At 43.7% G+C, this 23,296-nt stretch overlaps 1 protein-coding gene across 1 annotated transcript in view; it reads right to left on the bottom strand.

Moving 5' to 3' along the window:
• Positions 1–16,708: 16,708 nt before the first annotated feature.
• OTC (ornithine transcarbamylase) overlaps positions 16,709–23,296 on the bottom strand; it is a 30,770-nt gene continuing 24,182 nt past the window's right edge. The window contains exons 7-10 of the mRNA XM_038760694.1: positions 22,700–22,753; positions 22,464–22,613; positions 19,575–19,712; positions 16,709–17,147 (exon numbers count right to left, since the gene is read on the bottom strand). Of these exons, the coding sequence (XP_038616622.1) occupies positions 17,088–17,147; positions 19,575–19,712; positions 22,464–22,613; positions 22,700–22,753 (402 nt within the window). The 3' untranslated portion in view covers positions 16,709–17,087. The remainder of the gene's footprint in view (positions 17,148–19,574; positions 19,713–22,463; positions 22,614–22,699; positions 22,754–23,296) is intronic.

Below are 23,296 nucleotides of genomic sequence, written 5' to 3'. Positions count from 1 at the left end.
TAAGACTGAGAGCCCCACATGGGACATGGACTGTGTTCAACACAATTAGCTTGTATCTACCCCAGCATCTAGTAGAGTGCCTGCCACATAATAAGCGTTTGACAAATACCATAAAAAAAAAAACAAAACAAAACGAGGCTAAACCTTACAGTTGGGGATTGGCGTGGTCATTCTTGTGCGTTTGTTACAAAGTCTGTTCCAGGCCCTCCCCACCACTTTCTCATCTCTGGCCTCTGGTTTTAAACTCATCCTTCACCAGAGAGCCGCTCAAGAGCTTTCCTTTCAAAAAATGCTTAAATAGCCAAGGGGATCGGTAAGCAGAAGCGAACTCCCCCTGGCAGAAATAATCTTCTCCTCTTCCGGTAGGCTGCCAGATCATTCCTCCAAGGGGTGATCATCGGCGCTGCCAGAAACATGTTGATTAAAACAGTCACCTTGCTGAATTTGAAAAGCAAGTCATTCCCTTCCGGAGGGGTGGAGTTAAGAAAGGACAGTGCGAAATCAGGATCGGAAACAGATCTGGGTGGATGCCACGCTAGCCCATAATCCCCCCATCAGGGGAAGAGCTTACTTTGCTCATTATAAGCCGACAGGGAGGCGAGGGGAAAATGATGATGGAAAAAAAGCTAGAGAGCCATGTTTATGGCTGAGGGGAGGCAGAATTTATCTCAGTTAATTGGGGATTCCCGATGGTTAGGACAGATTAATAGCAAATCAATTAATACTCATTGGAGGGTAGGGGGGAGGAATCCTGGGGCACATGTCTGTTAGCTGAGGTTGGTTCATTTTTCTTTTTTTCTAAAATCTACATTTCCATTTTTGTTTTAGTTTGTATTTGCCATCGATCGTGGAAGATAAAACGTGTGGTTAACAATTGGGGAACAACAGACTCACCAGTGAAATTGGAAACCCCTCTCCCCGCCCCCAGAATTGGAAAGCACCCTCTGCTGCTTCAGGGAGAAAGCAGTGTGGTATAGTGGAAAGAGCGTGGTTCTGCGAGTCTGAGGACCTGAGTTCTAATCTGCATCCTCCACTTGTCTCCTCTGTGACCTTGGACATGTCAATTCACTTCTCTGGGCCTCAGTTACCTCATCTGCAAAATGGGAATTCAATACCTGTGCTACTTCCTACTTGGAATGTGAGCCCCATGAGGGACCTGATTGTCTTATAGCTACCCCAGCACTTAGCACAGTCCTTGACACATAGTAAGCACTTAAGTACCACAGTTATTTTATTATTGTTATTATTATTATTAAGGAGCTTAGTGTGGCTCAAATCTTATCCATAAGCCCACCCAGTAGCAGGGAAGACAGGGTCTTTCACTTCAAGACAAATGACTTTATGACTGTGGGTTTTTTTTCCCAGATTAAAATAGCCATATTATCACGGTCCCATTGTCCTGAATAATCAAGTTCCGTTTCCTCAGAAGTGCCCTCTTATTTTTCAAATCACAATTATTTTTACTCTTCTCTGAACTCTCTGCAATTTATACTTAAGTAGGCATTCCTTTACTTCAATGTCTCTCCACCTGTGTGTATAATTTCAGTGAGATGGGGACAGTTCAAGCAAAATCTGGGAGCAGGAAAAAAACGCAGGAGAAGAATTATGTTTTGTTTCTTTTGCAAGAGGATTTATAGGAGAAAAGCTAAGTAGGTTAAATTTGTGGATTTCAAATGTCCCTTTAATACTCTGATTGGGATTAAATTGATTGCCCTGAGAGAAAAGGATTTATTTAGTAAGATAAAAACATCTTTACTCAGAATCCTTCACCTAAAGAAAACAACCAGGTGGTAACTGACTCAACTGTCAGCTCTGATTACATTGCACCAATAGGGCAAGGAAATGGTAAACACTTCTTGGGGGCAAAACAGAAGCTTTAAGATTCACAGGGTAGAGGTTTAGGAAATGTGATCAACACAGGTTCGTATTGATTTGGGGGATATGAAGTGCATTATGTTGCATCAAACACTCAAATAGGAATACGACATTTGTCTCAACAAGTCCCTCCACTGTAGTTTGGGCTGGGCTGATTATTTTTTTAATAATATTTGTTAAGCGCTTACTACATGCTAGGCATCGTACTAAGTGCTGGGATGGATACAATAATAATAATAATAATTACGGTATTTTTTAAGCACTTACTATGTGCCAAGCACTGATCTAAGCACTGGGGTAGATACAAGGTAATCAGGTTGTCCCATGTGGGGCTCCCAGTCTTCATTCCCATTTTACAGATGAGGTAACAGGCACAGAAAAGTGAAGTGGCTTGCCCGAGGTCACACAGCAGACGAGTGGCAGAGCCAGGAGTAGAACCCACGTCCTCTGACTCCCAAACCCGGGCTCTTTCCACTAAGCCAAGTTGCTTCTCTAATCAGGTTGGACACAGTCTGTCCCACAAAGGGGTCACCATCTTAATCCCCGTTTTCCAGATGAAGGAACTGAGGCCCAGAGAAGTGAAGTGACTTCCCCAAGGTCACTCAGCAGACAGGTGGTGGAGCCGGGATTATAGACCAGATCCTCTGACTCCCAGACCCGGGCTCTTTCCACTAGACTATATTAGGATGGTGGTTCAAGCCAAGGAAGCTAATGAGGGTAATTTGATAGCCCCTTTGCAGAAACAAAATACAAAGGGGAAAAATAAACCCCTGACTGCACATCATGCTGCTCTTTTCAGAGAACGACAACAGTGCAGTAGCACTGTTCGTATTTGGGTAAGTTCGGGCATTAGGTGAGATCACTTTGTTTTGCAGCTCTACATCAGCAGGCATCGAATCACCTGTCAGTTTCTCAATTGCCTCAGATGTTTAGGTTCTTAAATAATCTGGTGGCGCTCTAAGAATTCAACGGGCAAATTGTAGGAGAAGAATGAGACACATGATGCATACTGCAGTTGCGATTCAGGCTAAAATCTCAAACACATACTTTGCGGGGAACAGGTACATCCACACTGAATTCTACCATCCTACTGGGCCAAAGTCTGAGATTAAGTGGGAGCTAAATGGCACCTTGACTGTCTACGTGTTCAACCGAATGTGGTGATTTTTATAATATTTTACCCTGTGCTATTTCCTCCTGAGCCTGAGGCTTTCTTAACAACAGGACATCACTATTGTACATGGGTAGCATAGAGAAAAATTCATTTTCAATTGGCAGTCGCCAGGGGTGTGCAATGCTGGATTTTTAAACCAGTGTGGTAAGAACAGAGTAATGTAGCAGAGTGTACTTAAAAAGAAAACAAACCTTTCATTCATTCACTCATTCAGTTGTATTTATTGAGCACTTACTGTGTGCAGAGCACTGTACTAAGCGCTTGGGAATGTATAATGATATTGTACTGTGTCCAACCCGATTTGCCTGTATCCACCCCAGCACTTAGTACTGTTCCTGGCACATAGTAAGTGCTTAACAAATACCACAGTTATTAGTAACATTATTGTAACTAAACAGACACATTGCCTGCCCACAACAAGCTTGCAGTCTAGAAGGGGAGGCAGACATGAATAGAAATAAATTACAGATATGGACACAAGTGTCGTGGGGCTGGGAGGGGTTATGAATAAAATCAGGATGACGCAGAAGGGAGAAGAGGAAAATAGGGTTTAGTCAGGGAAGGCCTCTTGGAGGAGATGCAGCTTCAGTAAGGCTTTGAAGGTGGGGGGAGAGTAAATAAACCCAGCCTAGATTTTCCAACCTCCCTGTAGCTGCTGTTGGTCTTGTTTTAGACTGTCAAGTCGTATCTTAGTAGGGAATAAAAATACAGCTCTTACAGCAATTCTCACCACCTGTTTTTGACTTAAATATATCGATGGTTGCCATTTATTTTCAACTTCCACTGACCTTCCCTGTTGTTGCCACCTGCTATCTTCTTTTAAGGAAGTTGTATGGTGCCCACCTCTTCCCCACGCGTCTCCATCGTAGGCGCTGACATCGGTATGGGACTGTGCCTACGTGGGCATTTGTCCATTCAGACTATTACTCTCTCCCCCTTCAAAGCCTTGTTGAAGGCCCATCTCCTCAAAGAGGCCTTCCCTGACAAAGCCCCCCTTTTCTTCTTCTCCCACTCCCTCTGCATCGCCCTCACTTGTTCCCTCTTTCTTCCCCTCACCCCATCAGCCCCATAGCACTTATGGTATTTGTTAAGTGCTTACTATGTACTCCTCAATTTCCTCATCTGTAGAAAGGGAATTAAATCCTACTCCCTTCTACCTAGACTGTGAGTTCCATGCAGGATTGGGGCTGTATCCAGTCTGATAACTCTATTGCTTCAAACAGAGCTTGGCACATAATATGTCCTTAAGTACCATGATTACAAATACCATAATTAGGATCATATACTCTTGCAGGGGGTATTGACAACTACAATGGTCTTTATAAAGAAATGAGTGTGCATATATTCATGAGTGCTATTGCGGGTGAAAGTTAGGTTGAAATCAATCATTTGTATTTACAGAGAGCTTGCAGTGTGCAGTGTACTGTACTAAGCATTTGCGAGAATGCAATATAGCAGAGTCAGTAGACACGTTCCATGCCCACAACGAACTTACAGTTAGAGTGGGCTGAAGGGTCGGGATATTTGGCAAATTAATTGGGGAAAACCTATTAGAGGAGGTGGGTAATAGTCATTGGTGAAGGTCATTGTAAATGTACGTGAAATTAGACATTAAAGTAAATGAACAGCATCTCCGTTGTCAACCTAGGCCAATTCAGTGTGTATTTTTTCACGACCCCCACCCACAGCACTTATGTACGTATCCATAATTCATTTATATTAATTTCTTCCTCCTCCTCTAGATTGTCTCTTTCCACTAGGCCACACTGCTTCTCATTATGACTTGTGGATCCCAGTTAATACTCTATTAGGCCTGCATTTTTTTTTCACTGTAACTTAACAGGTGAGGGTTATAACTCTGTTCAAACTCATTGAATGAAAGCAGGAAGTTTTTTTAGGTTTTAATTTCTCTTTTGGGTTTTTTTGTTTTGTTTTTCTAAAGGCTCTGCCAGAGGGAGAAAAAAGGCACACCACAGTCTTTCCTATCTTGAGGAGGTCAAGAAGTTACCCAGGATGTTTTTCAATAGTTTGACCCCAGTGTCCAGTTCAGTTAAGGAGAAAAACCTATCTTCCTGTTTTTCTGCAGGGGCCTTTGGTTGTAAAGATGTTATTCTGGAAAAGTTATTTCTAGATAGATGGGTTTCCCACATTTTCTGGGAGTCAGATAGAGGAAACATAACAGAGGTAGTCAACAGTTGCCTTTGAGGCTCTGAATTGCTATTTGAAAAAGCTTGTTGAGATATTCAGCGTTGATTTTGAAGCAAACCTTTGTATTTCAGCCCATGAAAGAGATGTTGAAACTCAGAATTATCTTTGAACTGCATCCGTACTCGTGTATATATCTGAATTAGTTTAGTCCTGGAGGGTAATAAATTTCAAGCCTAATCAAAACATTGTAGTTGGAGTTAGTCTTTATTCTGTGGGGGGAGAGAGGAGTTCTTGATTCAAAAATGACTTCAAAATGCTTGCAGAAGGACTCAAATGTTCTCTGGATATCAAATAACTCTTTTAAAAGGAGAGTGTTTTGTGAGTGAACTGCAAAAGCATCAAAGACTTAGGAATGAAATGTCCTTTGGTTAAAAAATGAATGGGTTTAAATATCAGGACAGAGGTATCCAGGAAAAATACTGGGGGTTTTATGAACCCCCAACTTTGGGAAACATAATTTCAAAATTACACAGTCTCCTCATGAATAAGTAGATATTGACGTACGTATGTACGTTCATTCATTCAATTGTACAAAAAAAAAACCTAAGGGTAGATGTTTTGCACAAAGTAAGTGCTCAGTACGTATGATTAATTGCATCAGATAATACAATACATTCTCCCATTTACAGTCTTCCCATCTAGACTACAAGCTCGCTGTAGGCAGAGAATGTGTCTGTTTATTTTCTATTGTACTCTCCCAAGCGCCTAGTACAGTGCTCTGCACACAGAAAGTGCTCGTTAAATACGATTGAATGAATGAACGAAAATGATAAGACAGGATCCCTGTCCCACAAGGGGCTGGCAGTCTAAATAGGAGGGAAAATAGATATTGAGCACCCCATTTAACAGATGAGTAAACAGGCGTTGAGCAGTCAAGTGACTTGCCCAAGGTCACACAGCAGACAAGTGGCAGAGTTGGGATTACAACTCAGGTCCTCTGACTCCCAGGCCTGGGCTCTTTCCACCAGGCCACACTGCTCTGGTTCCTATTGGACTGTTCATATATGACATCTCCTTTTAGGACTGCTTCTTTTTAGAAGCCTTTTCTTAGTACTTCATTGCAGAAAGCAAATGCTATATCATTTTGGCCCCTCTCTAATGAAGGGTAAGCAGCATAAAAGTGCCATTATTCACCTAAAACTAATTAGCTTCCTCACACTGAATGCACTGCTTCTATTATGTCCTCCCACTTCTCTGCCACAGGTACACCTATCTATCCCAGATCATGACCCTGGGGCTTCTTAGCGGAGAGTGGAGGGAATTAATACGGAGAAAAATTATGGGGATGTCATGAGGTTCCTTGAGTTAAATCACAAACGTTTTAACCCAAGATCCCGTTGCGGACCTGTTGAGTTTTGCGTGCCTGCCGTAATCGATGGGGAAATAATTCTCCTGGTGACGAAAGGATCATTTTAGCGGATGGTCCTTAATGGTTGGTTTAAGGATGTTTCTTAGGTGATCATTCCTAGTCTTCACCTTCTGCAGCTGTTCCTAATCCCCAGTGAACAATTTATTTCTCCTAATGATGAAGCAAGTGCTAGATTGTAGAGGAGGAAAAAAATCAGAATACAATAATAAAGGCATTTATTGTAAACTAAATACTGTACTAGACTGTACAATCTGTACTCTGTTGTAAGATCCCTGAGGGCAGGGATGATTCTACTTATTGTACTCTCTTAAGTGCTTAGTACAGTTCTCTGCACAGAGTAAACATTAAATATTGATTGTTGTATGTTTATGATTTGCTAAGCACCGAGGCAGACATTAAAATTATCAATTTGGACAACACCCTGTCCCCAACCAAACCTCATAAGCTATATGGGAGAGAGAACAGATATTTGATTCCCATTTTACATTTGAGAAAACTGAGGCACAGAGAAGGTAAGTGACTTGCCCAAGGTCATGTAGTAGATCAATGGTGGAGCCAGGTTGAGAACCCAGGTCTTCTGACAGTGTTTGACATACAGTACGAGCCTGGGAGTCCGAAGAACCTGAGCTTTAATCCCAGCTCTTTCACTTGTCTGCTGTGTGATTCTGGGTAAGTCACTTCCCTTTTCTGTGCCTCAGTTCCCCCATCTGTAAAATGGGGATTGAGTCTGTGAGCCCTATGTGGGACAGGGACTGTATCCAACCTGATTAACATGTAGCTACCCCAACACTTAGAATAATAATTAATAATCATAGTACTTGTTAAGGGCTTACTCTGCACTTAGCCCAGTGCTTGGCACATAGTAAGTATTTAACAAGTGCCATAATTATTATTATGAGGTCGTGGGTTCTAATCCCAGCTTTGCCACTTATCAGCTGTGTGACTTTGGGCAAAGTCACAACTTCTCTGTGCCTCAGTTACCTCATCTGTAAAATGGGGATGAGGAATGTGAGCCCCACATAATAATAATAATGGTATTTGTTAAGCGCTTTCTATGTGCCAAGCACTGTTCTAAACACTGGGGAGGATACAAGGTGATTGGGTTGTCTCACGTGGGGCTCACAATCTTAATCCCCATTTTACAAATGAGGGAATTGAGGCACAGAGAAGTTAAGTGACTTGCCCAAAGTCACACAGCTGACAAGCGGCAGAGCCGGGATTAGAACCCACAATCTCTGACTCCCAAGCCCCTGCTCTTTCCGCTGAGCCACGCTGCTTCACATGGGGCAACCTGATTACCTTATATCTACCCCAGCGCTTAGAAAAGTGCTTGGCACATAGTAAGCACTTAACAAATACCATTATTATTGTTATTATGTCTGAGCCAACCGCCTCATGTTTGTTCGATGGAGCGCGTGAGGAGAACAGATTGGCTTCACCACGTCCGCCCACCCCCGACTGTTCCCTGTGTCTAATCGAAACCCAGCGTATGCTATGACTCTCATTGTTCCTCTCATTTTTATTCCCACACACTGTACCCTGTTCCCTCCCCTCGGCCCGCCACGCCCCCGGCATCTAGTCCCCTGAGCCCCCGTGGGAACCAGGGCTATTGCACCCGATGGCTGAGGATAGATTCTTCAATGACCCTCGAGGAGGGGGAGAGGAGTGTCATGTTGCCCATTTTCCAGGTGAGGTAACTGAGGCCCAGAAAAATGAACCGACTCTCCCATGGTCACACACCAGATAGCGGCGGAGCTGGATTTAGAACTCGGGTCTTTGCGATTCCCAGGACCCAGCTCTATGTGGGATAGTGACTGTGTCCAACCCGATTATCTTCCAACTACTTCTGCTTAACAAATACCACAATTATTATTATTATTTTTATTGTTATTATTATCATTATTTTGAAAGTACAGGGTGGGACACGGTAGTTCTGACCATGGAGCTATAGGCATGTGGCCCAGGGGTGTGTTGTTTTTTTTTTAACGGTATTTGTTCATGCTTACTATGTGCCCAGCACTGTATTGAACGTTGGGGTAGACACAGGCTAATCAGGTTGGACACAGTCCATGTCCTACATGGGGCTCACAATCTGAATCCCCGTTTTCCAGATAATAATAATAATAATAATGATGGTATTTGTTAAGCGCTTACTATGTGCAAAGCACTGTTCTAAGTGCTGGGGTAGATATAAGGTTATCAGGTTGTCCCACATGGGGCTCACAGTCTTAGTCCCCATTTTACAGATGAGGTAACTGAGGCACAGAGAAGTTAAGTGACTTGCCCAAATGTGGTAACTGAGGTCCAGAGGAGGAACTGACTTGCCCAGGGTCACACGACAGATAACTGGCAGAGCCAGGATTAGAACCCAGGTCCTCATGACTCCAGACCTGCGCTCTATCTGCTAAACCACGGTGCTTCTGGGCCACCTTTGCTTCTGGAAGTTCAATTTTTATACCGCTCTTTGACTTTTTGGAAAGCTATCCAGACAAGCGATCACATTTTTGAGGCTGGTTTGCACCGGATGTAAACCATGTCTTCATCAAAATTATATTTCTGTTGTAACTGGCCCAGGAGTGGTTTCAAATGTGGCTCTAGGCCAACAACAGAGAGTTATTAATAATGATGGTGTGGGTTAAGTACTGATTACGTACTAAACACTGTACTAAGCACTGGGGTAATAATAATATTAATAATAATAATGATATTTTAAGTGCTTACTATGTTTCAGGCACTGCACTAAGCGCTGGGGTGGATACAAGCATATCAGGTTGGACACAGTCTCTGTCCCATGTGGGGCTCACAGTCTCAATCCCCATTTTCCAGATGAGGGAACTGAGGACTGGAGAAGTAAAGTGACTTGCCCAAGTAGACAAGTAGGGGAGTTGGGATTAGAACCCAGATCCTTCTGACTTCCACGCCCATGGTATTTGTTGAGAACTTACCAATATGAGACAATTCATCGATCTGGACTTTGGAAATACTGTATTATTATGCTGAAAATTACAGGGTCGAATGATAGAATTTAAACTCTACGGCTGGCATATTTGCACGCATGTCGGGAGAAGAGCCTCGGTGAGGTTAATCTTAACATTCCAGGAAGTGGCCTAGTGGAAAGAGCCCGGGCCTGGGAGTCAGAGGACCTGGGTTCTACTCCTGGCTCCACCACTTGTCTGCTGTGTGACCCTGGGTGAGTCACTTCACTTTGCTGTGCCTCAGTTTCCTCATCTGGAAAATGGGGAATCAATCCCCCTTTTACCTCCTAGATAGACTGGGTGCCCATGTGGGGCAGGGACTGTGTCTGATCTGATTAGCTTGTATCTATCCCAGCATATAGAACAGTGCTAGACACATAATAAAGCGCTTAACACATACCACGATTATTATTTTTTTTTATGAAAGTACAGCTCTGATGCTGGTCCAGTGACAGAGCACTGCTCTGGGACCGAAGGTCGCTTGGGTTCTAGACCCAGTCCCACCCGTAGTTTGGTAATATGGGCATTCGTTCATTCATTCATTCAGTCGTACTTATTGAGTGCTTACTGTTTGCAGACCGCTGTACTACGTGATTGGAAAGTGCAATTCAGCAAAAAATTTGGTGATTATTAAACCATGCTTTGGTGGACAAAGCACGTCGTGATGGGTGGCATCCCCTCCTTCCTCCTTGCTTGCTGCTCTTGGTGCCCAAGTGGCAATCCGAATGGCAGGAGCCAGGCACTGCACAACCCAGTCAGTCAGTTGTACTTATTGAGCACTTCCTGTGTGCAGAGCACTGTACTAGCACTTGGCAAGTACAACACAACAGTAAGCAGACACCTTCCCTGCTCACAACAAGCTTACAGTCTAGAGGGCTCTGTCACCAATTCCTCTACCCACCTTCTCAGCCCTGAAGTCCCAGTACCAAGACAGAGTCAAAAGGGTTTAGATTAAGCACTTACTGTGTGCAGAGCCCTGGACTAAGCGCTGGGAGAGGAGACCCAGGTGGGAATCACTCAGTTCCTGTCCCTCGGGGGGCTCACTGTCTAAAGTAAGCAGAGACCATGCTAAGTTATCCGTCAGGAGACCTGCTTTGTATGCCCAACTCTGCCACACTCTCACAAGTGAATTGAGCTGGTAATGTGTGTGTGTGTGTGTGTGTGTGTGTGTGTGTGTGTTTTAATGGTATTTAAGCGCTTACTCTGTGCCAGGCCCTGTACTAAGTGCAGGGTAGATAGAAGTTAATCAGGTTGGACACAGTCTCTGTCCCACATGGGGATCACAGTCTGAATCCCCATTTCACAGATGAGGCAACTGAGGCCTAGAGAGGTGAAGCAACTGGCCCATGGTCACACAGCAGACAAGCCGTGGGGCCAGGATTAGAACCCAGATCTTTCTGAGTCCCAGACCTGGGCTCCATCCACTAGACCACAGTTCTTAGCTGAGCAATTGGTGGGGGGTGGGGGGTGCTGCCTGCTCCATAGCTGAGACCAAAGGAGGAGTTTGAGAAACCCAGTGCAGCTTGGCAAGCGTGTTGCAGCTCTGGAGAGAATGCATGAAGTCACCGCTTTACTGAGTTGTTGTTTGGTTTGTGATAAGTAGGTTGCTTTATTTTGGTGGGGCTCCCTCTGCAGTGTTTCTTCTATTCCTTGAACCTCACAGCTGCTTTGGGAAGAGATTGACCTACTTTCCTGCAGACCCAATTTTGCCACTGGTGGCCCAAGGTATGAGGAGGAGGAGGAGGAGCAGTGTGACTTATTGGCAAGAGCCCAGGCTTGGAAGTCCGAGTTTGTGGGTTCTAATCCTGGCTCCGCCACTTATTGGCTGTATGGCTTTGGGCAAGTCACTTCACTTCTCTGGGCCTCAGTTACCTCCTCTGGAAAATGGGGATTAAGACTGTGAGCCCCACGTGGGACAACCTGATTACCTTGTATCCACTCTAGCGCTTAGAACAGTGCCTGGCACATGGTGAGCACTTAACAAATGCCATCATTATCATTATTATTATTAACTGAGGAAGAGGAGGAATTGAGGAGGAGGAACTGAGAAGGAGGAGGAACAGAGGAGGAGGAGAAGTGGAGGAGAAGGAACAGAGGAAGAGAAGGAGAAGGAGTAATGGAGGAGGAGGGACAGAGGAGGAGGAGAAGATAATAAGGTAGCAGGAATGGAGCAACAGCAATTCTTTCCTTGTGGCTAAGCTGGGGTGCCACCTAGCTTCAGTTGAGGAGGCTCACACTGAAGAACCTCCCCGGAGTTCAGTGGCAATTAGCTTTTGACCAATAATTGGCTTTGTGTGTGTGTGTGTGTGTCTGTCTGTCTGTCTGTCTGTCTGTCTGTCTGTCTGTCTGTCAGTCTGTCTGTCTGTCTTCATTCACTCATTTATTGAGCACTTATTGTATGCAGAGCACTGTACTAAGCACTTGGGACAGTACAATATAACAATAAGCAGAGACATTCCCTGTCCACAACGAGCTTACAGTCTGGAGGGAGTGGCGGAGAAAGACATTAATATAAATAAATAAATTCACTCAGTTGTTTTGATCTAGCACTTACTACATGCAAAGAACTATACTAAGCGCTTGGGAGAGTGCACTGTATAACAACAAACAGAGATGTTCCCTGCCCATGGTAAGACTGGGCAGTGGTACCAAAAGTTCCCACCAGTAAAGATGATGATGACGATGGCATTTGTTAAGTGCTTGCTATGTGCCAAGCACTATTCTAAGCACTGGCACAGATGCAAGGTAATCAGGTTGTCCCACGTGGGGCTCACAGTCTCAATCCCCATTTTCCAGATGAGGGAACTGAGGAACAGAAAAGTGAAGTGACTTGCCCAAAGTCACACAGCTGACAAGTAGTGGAGCCAGGATTAGAACCTGTGACCTCTGATTCCCAAGCCTGGTCTCTTTCCACTGAGTCACGCTGCCTCTGAGCCAGAGTACACTTAGTGCCTCTGAAAGGCTGTTTTTCTTTGCTTGCATTAGATCTGACTTGGTGACATGGACATCTGCAGACTCCAGTAGCTATGTGTGGTGTCAGAAAGGCTGAATTGAAGCTATCTGTGCCCAGAGAAAGGAGAAAAGTGTACTAACCATCCGACTGAGAGGAAAGTGCTCTGAATTAAAAACCTGCATTTGGATAAATATTTAAGAAACATCAATTAAGTGATCCAAGTGTCAACAGACGTCTTGATCTGAAGACGCAGATGGATCTTAGCCACTAACTCTATATGAAAATGTGATGAAAACGTAAGAAGGAAAAAAAATATTTTGAGAATCATCTAAAGGCACGAAAATTGGTTTGAAATGAATCTGTTTGCTGATAAACATACAATATACAGATTAGATAGGTTGGTCCAAGCAGTCAGTCATTGGTATTTATTGAGGGCTTACTGTGTGCATAGAGCTACACTAAGAACTTAGGTGAGTACAATACAAGAGTTAGTAGACCCTCGCCCACAAGAAGCTTACCATCTAGAGGAAGAAAAATTCATCTCAAACCTTGGTTTGTGAAAAATGAATGCATCAGGTAAGCATTCTAGACTCTACGTTTGTTATGGGCAGGGAACAGGTCTATCAATTCTGTTTTATCATTCTCTCCCAAGCAGTTAGTACGGTGATCTGCACTTGGTAAGCACTCAATAAATAGCACTGGTGAGCATTAAGGTCAGTTAATTTGATTCACCTGCTGTCAGCCAGCTCCTTATACTATAAATATCCATAGAACAGTGCTCAGTGCCTAGAACAGTGCTTGGCACATAGTAAATGCCTAACAAAAACCATCATATTTTATATAAAGTCTCTCTTCCAAGGAGCTCTAAGCAAGTACAGGCTAGGACCAAACTTGAAACTTCCATTCTGTTCAGTAAATTTATTTTGTGATTACTTTGGAGTCAACATTAAATTTTTTTAAAAAAATTGGCCAACATCTAACTCTTGTGTTGTGGAAGAAAAACAAGAAGGGAGAGGGAAATAAATATGTTCTCATACCTCCCTACAGATCTGTAACCTTTGAGCATGCTTAGTGGATAGAGCATGGGGTGGGAGCAAGAAGGACCTGAGTTCTAATTCCGGTTCTGCCACTTGTCTGCTGTATGACCTTGGGCAAGTCACCTAATTTCTGTGTCTCAGTTATCTCATCTGTAAAACGGGGATTAGGACTGTGAGCCCAATGTGGGACAGGGACTGTGTCCAACCTGATTAACTTGTATCTACCTCAGCACTTAGTACAGTGCTTGCCACATAGTAAGTATTTAACAAATATCATAGTCATTATTTGATATTCACCCCTCCCTCAACCCCACAGAACTTATGTTCATTCATATTTATGTTTTATAAATTATTTATAGGAATGTCTGTCTCCTCATCTAGACTGAAAGTTTATTGCTGTCAGGGAATGTATATACCAATGCTGCTGTAGTGTACTCTCCCAAGCACTTAATACAGTGTTCTGCATGCAGTAAGCACTCAGTATATACCATTGATGATGATTGATTATTATGTGGCTCATTTATAAAGTTCAGGCTTCTCTTCTCTTCTTTTCTCTTTTCTCTCCTCTCAGCAAGAAAACAGACTAGAAATAGAAAAGCAGACTCAAACCTCATCTTCCATTGGGCCTTGAAGCTGTCAGGGTCCCTCTAAAGAATTAATGAATCAATCGATCAATAGTATTTATCAAACACTTCCTATGTGAAGAGCAGAGTACTAAGCACTTTTTCATTGTATTTGTTAAGCGGTTAAGCACTTACTATGTGCCAGGCACTGTTCTAAACACTCTCATAGAACTTAGAGCCTGTACAATTTCTAGTATGAGAAGAAAACACTAGGAAATTTTGGGGTTCTATTCCAGTGAGGGCAGTTTGTTGTGGAGGACCAGACTATTCGCTCTTACTGTTTGTTTTTTTCCCTCCCCGAGCTCTGAACAGTCTCTGAGTAATTCCCATTAACATAGTTGACAGGTACTGTCTAAATTCGAACTTATGAATTGTTTCCTGAAGAGATGGTAATGAATAAATCCTATTTCCAAGGGAAACAGAAGAAGCTACCTGTGCAATTCACGTCTGGATGAAAAGATTGGTGGCTCTTTACTCTCTCTGGGCTAACACATCACCAGTAATGAATGTCATGGAGAAAGTTCAAGAATTCAGGCTTAACTGAAGGAGCAGAATGGTCGGAAATCCAAGGCACGGTAATTTAATCCTACACAGCAGATTGATTAGAACCTGATCAATCTATCACTCAATCTTATTTCAATCAATTGTATTTATTGAGTGCTTACTCTGCGCAGAGATCCCAGGTCTCTCCTAAACCTGGGCTCTGTCCACTAGGCCACGCTGCTTCTCAGTTATTCTTAATTCTCTGACTTTCCTGACAATGAATCAATTTTATTCCAATTACCGAGGACTCCAAAGGCACCTTCAAAAAAAAATTATTCCTGAAGTTTATATGAATTTTTGGTTCCCTCATAATATCACAGGACTTTTCAAAAAGACCCTTTTCATTGCTGAATTATTGTGCATCTCATTTGTATTCATCTCTCACTTATTTTTCAAGTCCCAGATGTACACTTCACAGGAGAGAAGAGTATCTTTCAGCAAACCTGGAAAGAACTCTCTCCTAGCGAAGGTGGAATGTGTGAAATGTGTGTGCTCATGTGTTTCTATCAGGAGGAATTGGCTGAGCAATGTTTATAACATGAAGACACACTTAATGCTATTTTTCAATTAAACTGTTTCAAATAGATTGATCCACGTTCAATTATGGGATCATAATAGAATGTTGCCAAGAGGGGTGGTCAATCGGAATAGAAAGGAGGGAGAACCGACCATATCCTGAGGATAATAAATGAGACTCAGGTTTCTCGGAATGCCTGGCCTGACCCAGAATCCTTTTAAGGTGAAGGGACAAAGGCTGGATGAAATGACATGGACTCTTCTGGGAAGGCTTTTCATCTCCAGCCAAACTCCTGTGCCTGGCTTCCTAGGTGGTAACGTTTTTCAGTTTGGATAGGTAGAGATTTATCATTTGCCAAGGGAGTTGAAAAGTAGCGAGGTCTAGAGGAAAAAGCGAGGGCCTAGGAGTCAGAGAACCTGGGTTCTAATCCTGACTCTGCCATATACCTGCTGGGTAACCTTGGGCAAGTCACTTCACTTTTCTGCACCTCAGTTACCTCATCTGTAAAAGGGGAATTAGGACAGTGAGCGCTATTTGGGAACAGGACTGTGTCCAACTCGATTATCTTGCATCAGTGCCTTACAGATAGTAAGCACTTAACAAATGTGAAAAAAAAAATCCCTAGTCTTAATCTCTAGATTGTAAACTTGCTGCAGGTAGGGAACATGTCTGCCAACTCTGTTTTCCCCCTGTGTTTAGTACAGTGCCCTGCACTCTGTAAGCACATAGCAAATACCATTGATTAATGGATTGATGTAGAAGCAGCATGGCCTGGTGGATAGATCACGGGCCCAGGAGTCAGAAGGACCTGAGTTCTAATCCTGGCTCTGCCACTTGTCTGCTGTGTGACCTGGGGCAATTCACTTTGTTTCTCTGGATCTCAGTGACCTCATCTGTAAAATGGGGATTAAGATTGTGAGCCCCGCATGGGACAGGGACTGCATCCAACCTAAGTAACCTGTATCTACCCCAACACTTAGTTCAGTGGCTGGTACATAGTAAGTGCCTAACAAATACCATTTAATTAAAAAATGGATCTTATAACCATACATTTTGGCCAAGTTTAGCTGGCCCAAGTCTACTGTGGCTTAGTGGAAAGGGCCCAGGCTTGGAAGTCAGAGGTCATGGGTTCTAATTCCAGCTTTGCCACTTGTCAGCTGTGTGACTTTGGGCAAGTCACTTAACTTCTCTGTACCTCAGTTACCCCATCTGTAAAATGGGGATTAAGACTGTGAGCTCCACGTGGGACAATCTGATAAACTTGTATCTAGCCCAGCGCTTAGAACAGTGCTTGGCACATAGTAAGTGCTTCACAAATGCCATTATTATTATTATTATTCTTATTGCTATCTACTAGCATGGCAGAAAAAGGTGGTCCTCTGGAGGTGAGGAGAGTTACAGGGAAGTGCAGACTTCCAATTGACCGACAGCTGATTCAATACAATTTGGCATGTAGGTTTTTATTCGTTAACAGGAAACCAGGTGAACAAGCATGCGAGTGGAAAACACAAGATGCTTTAAAGAGTTTTTGCTTCTCAGGTCTTAACCCGACGACACGCCAGAGCCCTTGTAGTGCTGGGTTACGTTTGCTAAACCGCAGCTCAGAAAATGTGAGTTTCGATGCTAAACTAAGCTAGACGAAGCTGAAATGGACCCAAATGTGGTTCAAGCTGTGGGTCAGGTTTCACATCCGCTGAAAAGGACCATGCAGTTCTTCAGAACCGGACTGTATATTCCTTTCCTTCTCTCTTAGTCAGCGATACCATACTTCAGCCGGGGAGGAATAGCTTTCCTCCAGGAAGGAACTGAGACATCAAAATGTAGGCTTTGGCAGCTGGGGTGAATAGTCGGTCAGCAGAGACACCATGACAGCCTAGTAATGGGGATAAAAAAGAAAGGAAGAAAAAGAAATAAGCACGGAAAACAAACGCCACCTGGAAAAGCAATGGTATTTGCTCATTGTGGGCAGGGAATATGCCTGTTATTGTTCTGTTGTCCTCTCCCAAGCACTCAGTACAGGGCTCTGCACCCAGTATGTGCTCAATAAGTAGGATTGAATGAGTTTAAAATATGTGGGTAAATCACTCTTACCCCCCAAAAATGGTATTCTACTTTGGATTTCTGAAAAGAGAAGGTTTCTCATGCTATTCAGAAAGAACTGGAAAGTTTGATGCCATATTTGTTTCCTTTTGGGGGAATGAGTGGGTAGGAGAGGACGGAAGGGAGGGGAAATTCAGCTGATGCAATTTTGCTTGAATCCCATGTTGTTCCTGGGCATGGGTGACCAAAATGAAGGCCAATAAGGTGGTAGAGAGCGGGAGAGGTGGGGAATGAGGTAAGCTTGTTGTGGGCAGGGAATGTGTCGGCTTATCATTGTATTGTACTCTCTCAAGCATTTAGTACAGTACTCTGTGCACAGTAAGTACTCAATGAATATAATTGAATGAATGAAATGGCCCTCAAGCAGAAGCGGGGATGGAAACAGCATTGGTAGCCCAGGCCAGGCAAGCTCGGGCAGAAGGAGCAACCATTCCCCAGAGAAGCAGTGTCACTCAATCAGGCAAGTAGTCATATTTATTGAGCCTTTACTGAATGCAGAGCACTGTACTAAGCTCTTGGGAGAGTACAATACAGCAATAAACCGACATATTCCCTGCTTGTGGGTAGAACATGGGCATGGAAGTCAGAAGGATCTGGGTTCTAATCCTGCCTCCCCACTTGTCTGCTGCATGACCTTGAGCAAGTCACTTCACTTCTCTGCGCCTCAGTTTCCTCATCTAGAAAATGGGGATTAAGACTGTGTGCCCTATGTGGCACAGGGATTGGGTCCAAACCAATTACCTTGTATCTACACCAGCACTTAATACACATAGTAAGCAAATAACAAATACCACAATTATTATTATTATTATTATTCTCCTCTGGAGGCTACTGTGGCCTCAAGGGCCATGCACGATAGGGTGGTACAACTAGAAACACATAATCCTGATGGCTTAAAATCTCTATTCTTGAGCACTTACCATGTGTCAAGCACTGTTCTAAACACTGAGGAAGATACAAGTGAATCAGGTTGGACACAGTCCCTGTCCCAAATTGGGCTCACACTCTTCCTCATTTTTTCCTCTGGTTCCTCATCGTGGGCAGGGAATGTGTCTGTTTACTGTTGTATTGTACTCTCCCAAGCATTTAATACAGTGCTCTGTGCACAGTAAGCGCACAATAAATATGGCTGAATGAATGAATAAATGGTTGGGCCCAGGTCCATAGAGATTCGGATTTGATTTAAAAATCTTGACCCCAGAGCCTTTCATGGCAAAGAAAATCCTGGTTTCTGGGATTCGCCCCATGAAAGTCACCTTGGGGGAAGGCAGGGGAGCTGCTGAAGTTTTCTTTAGCCCAACAGTGAGACCGATTTTCCAGAAAATTCTAACTCGGAAACGGACCTCGGTCAGGTACACAACCGCTGTGTGCGCTTCCGGGAATGTGGACCGGGGATGGCCTTGGAGGTTTATAATGTTTGGGGGCAATTTCCATGCAGATGTGGCAGCTGAACCTTTCAGAGGGAAACCCATTTGGCTAGCCCAAGTGGAGAAAAGAATTCAGGGAACTATCTGGTTTAGAAGCTGAGAAAGGCCAAACCACGACACAGGCGCCAGGAAGTTTATTCGTTTGTGACCATTCAGAACCTCCAGGGCCGGAGCAGAAATAGATTTATCACAGCCAATTGAGGACAGTCACAATGAGAACAAGAACTTTATTTGAAACTCGAGAGTGAAACTTGAAGAGAACTTTGTTTAAAGGTCGCGGAATGTGGCATCTTAGGTAAAGCACCCCTATAGATACAGGCTAAGTTGTCCTTTTTCCGTCTTCCTAACATCATGGAAATCAGTTTTGGGAGGATTACAATGGGGAGAGAGTTGAAAAAAACCCTAAATTATCATTAGGTTTAAGTGGATACCACCTCCAACCCCCACATTCACTCATTCATTCAATCACACTTATTGAGCGCGAGCACTTTCTAAGTACTTGGGAGAGTATAGTAGAACCATAAACAGACACATTCCCTGTCCGCCACAAACTTATAGTCCAGAGGGGGAGATAGACATTAATATAAAACCCTGAACCCCGTACTTGCCCTGTAAAATCTGAGACCATCATGCTGTAAACAGTCGGGATAGTTTAGTGTGAACATTTTAGAGATGGAAAGTAGGCAGGTTTCTTAAAGAGCAAAACAGGTGGTGCAGGGCATAGCACTAGACATATTAGTCATGGGCTTTTTTCTGTCCTCGAGATGGCTTACCATGATCGTCCACTTCCTGTTTTCAGCCTCTGGGAAGACCAGCGATCTCGGAGAATAGAAGACCTCGTCATCGACTTCTTCGGGCTTCCTGGGTAAGCAGTGCAGAAACGTCCAGTTGGGAGCAGCTGCTTTTCCAGTCTAAAAATAAAATTAAAAAATTATCATGGTACTTGTTAAGCGCTTACTGAGTGCCAGGCACTGTACTAAGTGCTGGAGTAGATACAAACAAATCGGGTTGGACACAGTCCCTGTCCCATGTGGGGCTACCACTCTTAGCCCCATTGTACAGATGAGGTCACGGAGGCCCAGAGAAGTGAAGTAACTTGCCCAAGGTCACGCAGCAGACATGTGTTGAAACTGAGATTAGAACCTGGGTCCTTCTGACTCCCAGGACCGGGTTATGGAATTTGAAAAGGCTGAAAAAGGCAGAGGTATAGTTAATTAAGCTCCTCATGGGAGGGGGACACATCTACCAACTCTTGTTATATTGTAGTCTCCCAAGTTCCGCCCACAGCAGGTTTTCAGTAAATACCACTGATTGATTGATTGATAGTTCATTAGCTGAAAGCATAATTGCTACAGTGTTGTTCTTTGACGTGTCAGTTCGGTAGGAACCTTAAGATATCAAATTTTAAAAAGGTAATGGAAGCTTTTTCAGATAGATATTGCCCCCCGCCCCCACCTCCCTGAGACTGTAAGCTCATTGTGAGCAGGGAATGTGACTATTGATCGTTGCATCGCACTCTCCCAAGCGCTTAGTACAGTGTTCTGCACTCATAAGCGCTCAGTAAATATGACTGAATGATTGAATGAATGAAAAGAAGCCCTCCAGATTGGCAAGAACTGACCATCAGTTCTTGTCAGTTGAGTTCCCTTCAATGTTCCATTTCAATCAAATGAAACCTGGGACCAAAAAACATTCTGCCGATGATAATACACTCTGCCAGAAAAGTGAATGTTGAATCATAATAGCTCTAGCTTAAACCACAGTGAGATTTTTAAGATCACACAGACATGAGAGATAATTTCCAAAAATGGGTTGCAGCATTTTAAATGGCATTTAAACATATTTGTTAAAAACAATCTAGAGAATGAGCACGGGAATCATCTCAATTGCAGGGCTGAGAAGCAGGTATGAAGCGTAAGCTCAATTTTCTCCATACAGGAGACACGGTGGCAATTTTAATTTTTCCCAGCAGTTATTTTCAGAAAAAAAAGAAAAAAAGTGCAGTATACAACAGCGTTTATCCATTGATAGAGAAGCAGCGTGGCCTAGTGGGAAGAGCCCAGGACTGGTATTCAGAAGACTTGGATTCTTAGTTGCCTGCTGTGTGACCTTGGCCAAGTCACTTGGCTTCTCTGTGCTTCAGCATCCTCATCTGTAAAATGGGAATGCAATAGCTGTTCTCCTTCCTTATTAGACTTTGGGCCCCAGAGTGTAGCACCGTGTTTGGAATGCAGTGAGGGCCCAAGTTCTCTGTGCCTCAATTACCTCATCTGTAAAATGGGGATTAAGACCGTGAGGCCCAAGTGGGACATGGACTGTGTCCATCCGGACTAGCTTGTATCTTCCCCAGTGCTCAGTCCGGTCCCCAACACGTAGTAAGTGCTTTAACAAATACCACAATTATTATTAAATCAACCTAAATTATCTGTGTTTGTGCCCTAATTCCGAAGACAGATTTTTTTTGTTTAAGAATATTTAAGGGAAGTAGCTTGGCCTAGTGGAAAGACCACAGGCCTGAGAATCAGGGTACCTGGGTTCTAATCCTTGCTCCACCCCCTGTCTGCTGGGTTAACCTTGGGCAAGTCATTTAACTCCTCTGTGCCTCAGTTACCTCATCTGAAAAGTGGAGATTAAGACCATGACCCCAACATGGGATAGGGATTGGGTTCGACCTAATTCCTGTATTATGCTGTCGAGTCGTTTCCGCCTCATAGCGGCTCCATGTACACATCTCTCCCAGAACACCCCACCTCCATCTGCAATCTTGCTGATAGTGGATCCAGAGGGTTTTCTTGGTAAAAATCCAGAAGCGGTTTACCATCATCTCCTTCCACGCCATCAGCTTAAGTCTCCGCCCTCGACTCTCTCCAATGCTGCTGCTGCCCAGCATGAGGGAGTTTTGACTGGTAGCAGATTGCCTGCCACTCGCTAGCCACTGGCCAAGCTAGGAATGGAATGCACAGGCCTCTGCTTGACCCTCCTTCCTGTAGCCGAGACTGGTAGAGAACTGGAAACTCTCTAGGTGCCATCCTGAGAGGGGTCAACCTGATTATCTTGTATCTATCCCAGTGCTTAGTACAGTGTCTGGCGCACAGTAAGTGCTTAATACCATTCTATTCATAAAAAATAATAATAATGGGAATGGTATCTGCTAAACACTTACTATGTGCCGAGCACTGTATTAAGCACTGAGGCAGATGGAAGATAATCAGGTCCCATGTGAGACTCACAATCTAAAAAGAAAAAGCAGGTATTGAATCCCCATTTTGGAGATGAGGGCCCGGAGGCACAGAGAAGTGAAGTGACTTGCCTAAGATCACACAGCAGGCAAGTGGTGGCGCTGGGATTAGAACCCAGGTCCTCTGACATCCAGGCCCCTTCTCTTTCTTTTTCACAGTTTAATCCCCTAAACTGTAATATGGGGATTCAATACCTGTTCTCCCTCCTACTTAGACTGTGAGCCCCATATGGGACAGGACTGCATCCAACCTAATTAACTTGTACCTACCCCAGTGCTTAAAACAGTGTCTGACATCTAGGAAACGCTTAACAAACACCATAAAACGAAAGGAAGGACCATTTTTTTCTGCACAAAGGAAGATTGGGTGGGACAACCTGTATAAATTAAATGAATTAATCTGTGCAGAACCATCATCTCCTACCTTCATTGTTATCTGGTATCCTTGAAAATCCCGAAGCCTCTTTTTCTTCTCTTCTTCCTGTCCCATGCTTACCCACGTGTCTGTAATTAAGACATTACTTCCCTTGGCCGCTTCCAGCGGGTCATACGACATAGACATCTTGGTTCCATTCTAGGATGGATGACAGAGGGGAGATGAGACAGCTTCTTCGGAAAAACCCCAGCAATCATTTGGATCGAAAAATGTAAAGACAGTACCTCTTTGGCATACTCCTCAGCTACTTTGGTGATATCGGGGTCTGGTTCATAACCCTGTCAAAATAGAGTTCACCATTAGAACTGATGTGACATTTATTTATTATTACGGTATTTGTTAATAATAATAATTGTGGTATTTGTTAAGTGCTTACTATGTGCCAGGTAACGTAGTAAGTGCTGGGGTGGATACAAGCAAATCGAGTTGGACACAGTTCCTGTCCTATGTGGGGCTCACTGTCTCAGTCTTCATTTTACAGGTAAGGTAACTAAGGCCCTGAGAAGTGAAGTGACTTGCCCAAGGTCACGCAGCAGACAAGTGGCGGAGCTGGAATTAGAACCCACAAGCTTCTAACTTCCAGGCCCGTGCTTTATCCACCACGCCGTGGTGCCCAAAGACCCACTCCAAAAACTTAAAAAGGAGAAAATGATTCTCCCTTATGTGTAAGCCTCACACTTGTGAGGAAAGAGTGGAGGTTCTTTTCTCATAGTTCAGCGAGCAAAGTGAACTGATTCATTGGCCTTTTAACAAATCTAGAGGCCAGAGGCAAATTATTTTCATAGAACTGAGATTTGTCAGAATCTTCCTTAAGAATCATT

The sequence above is a fragment of the Tachyglossus aculeatus genome, chromosome 18, assembly GCF_015852505.1.
Source record: "Tachyglossus aculeatus isolate mTacAcu1 chromosome 18, mTacAcu1.pri, whole genome shotgun sequence".
NCBI lineage: Eukaryota > Metazoa > Chordata > Mammalia > Monotremata > Tachyglossidae > Tachyglossus > Tachyglossus aculeatus.
The sequence above is the reverse complement of the archived record's forward strand: the minus strand, read 5'-3'. Positions and strand labels throughout refer to the sequence as shown.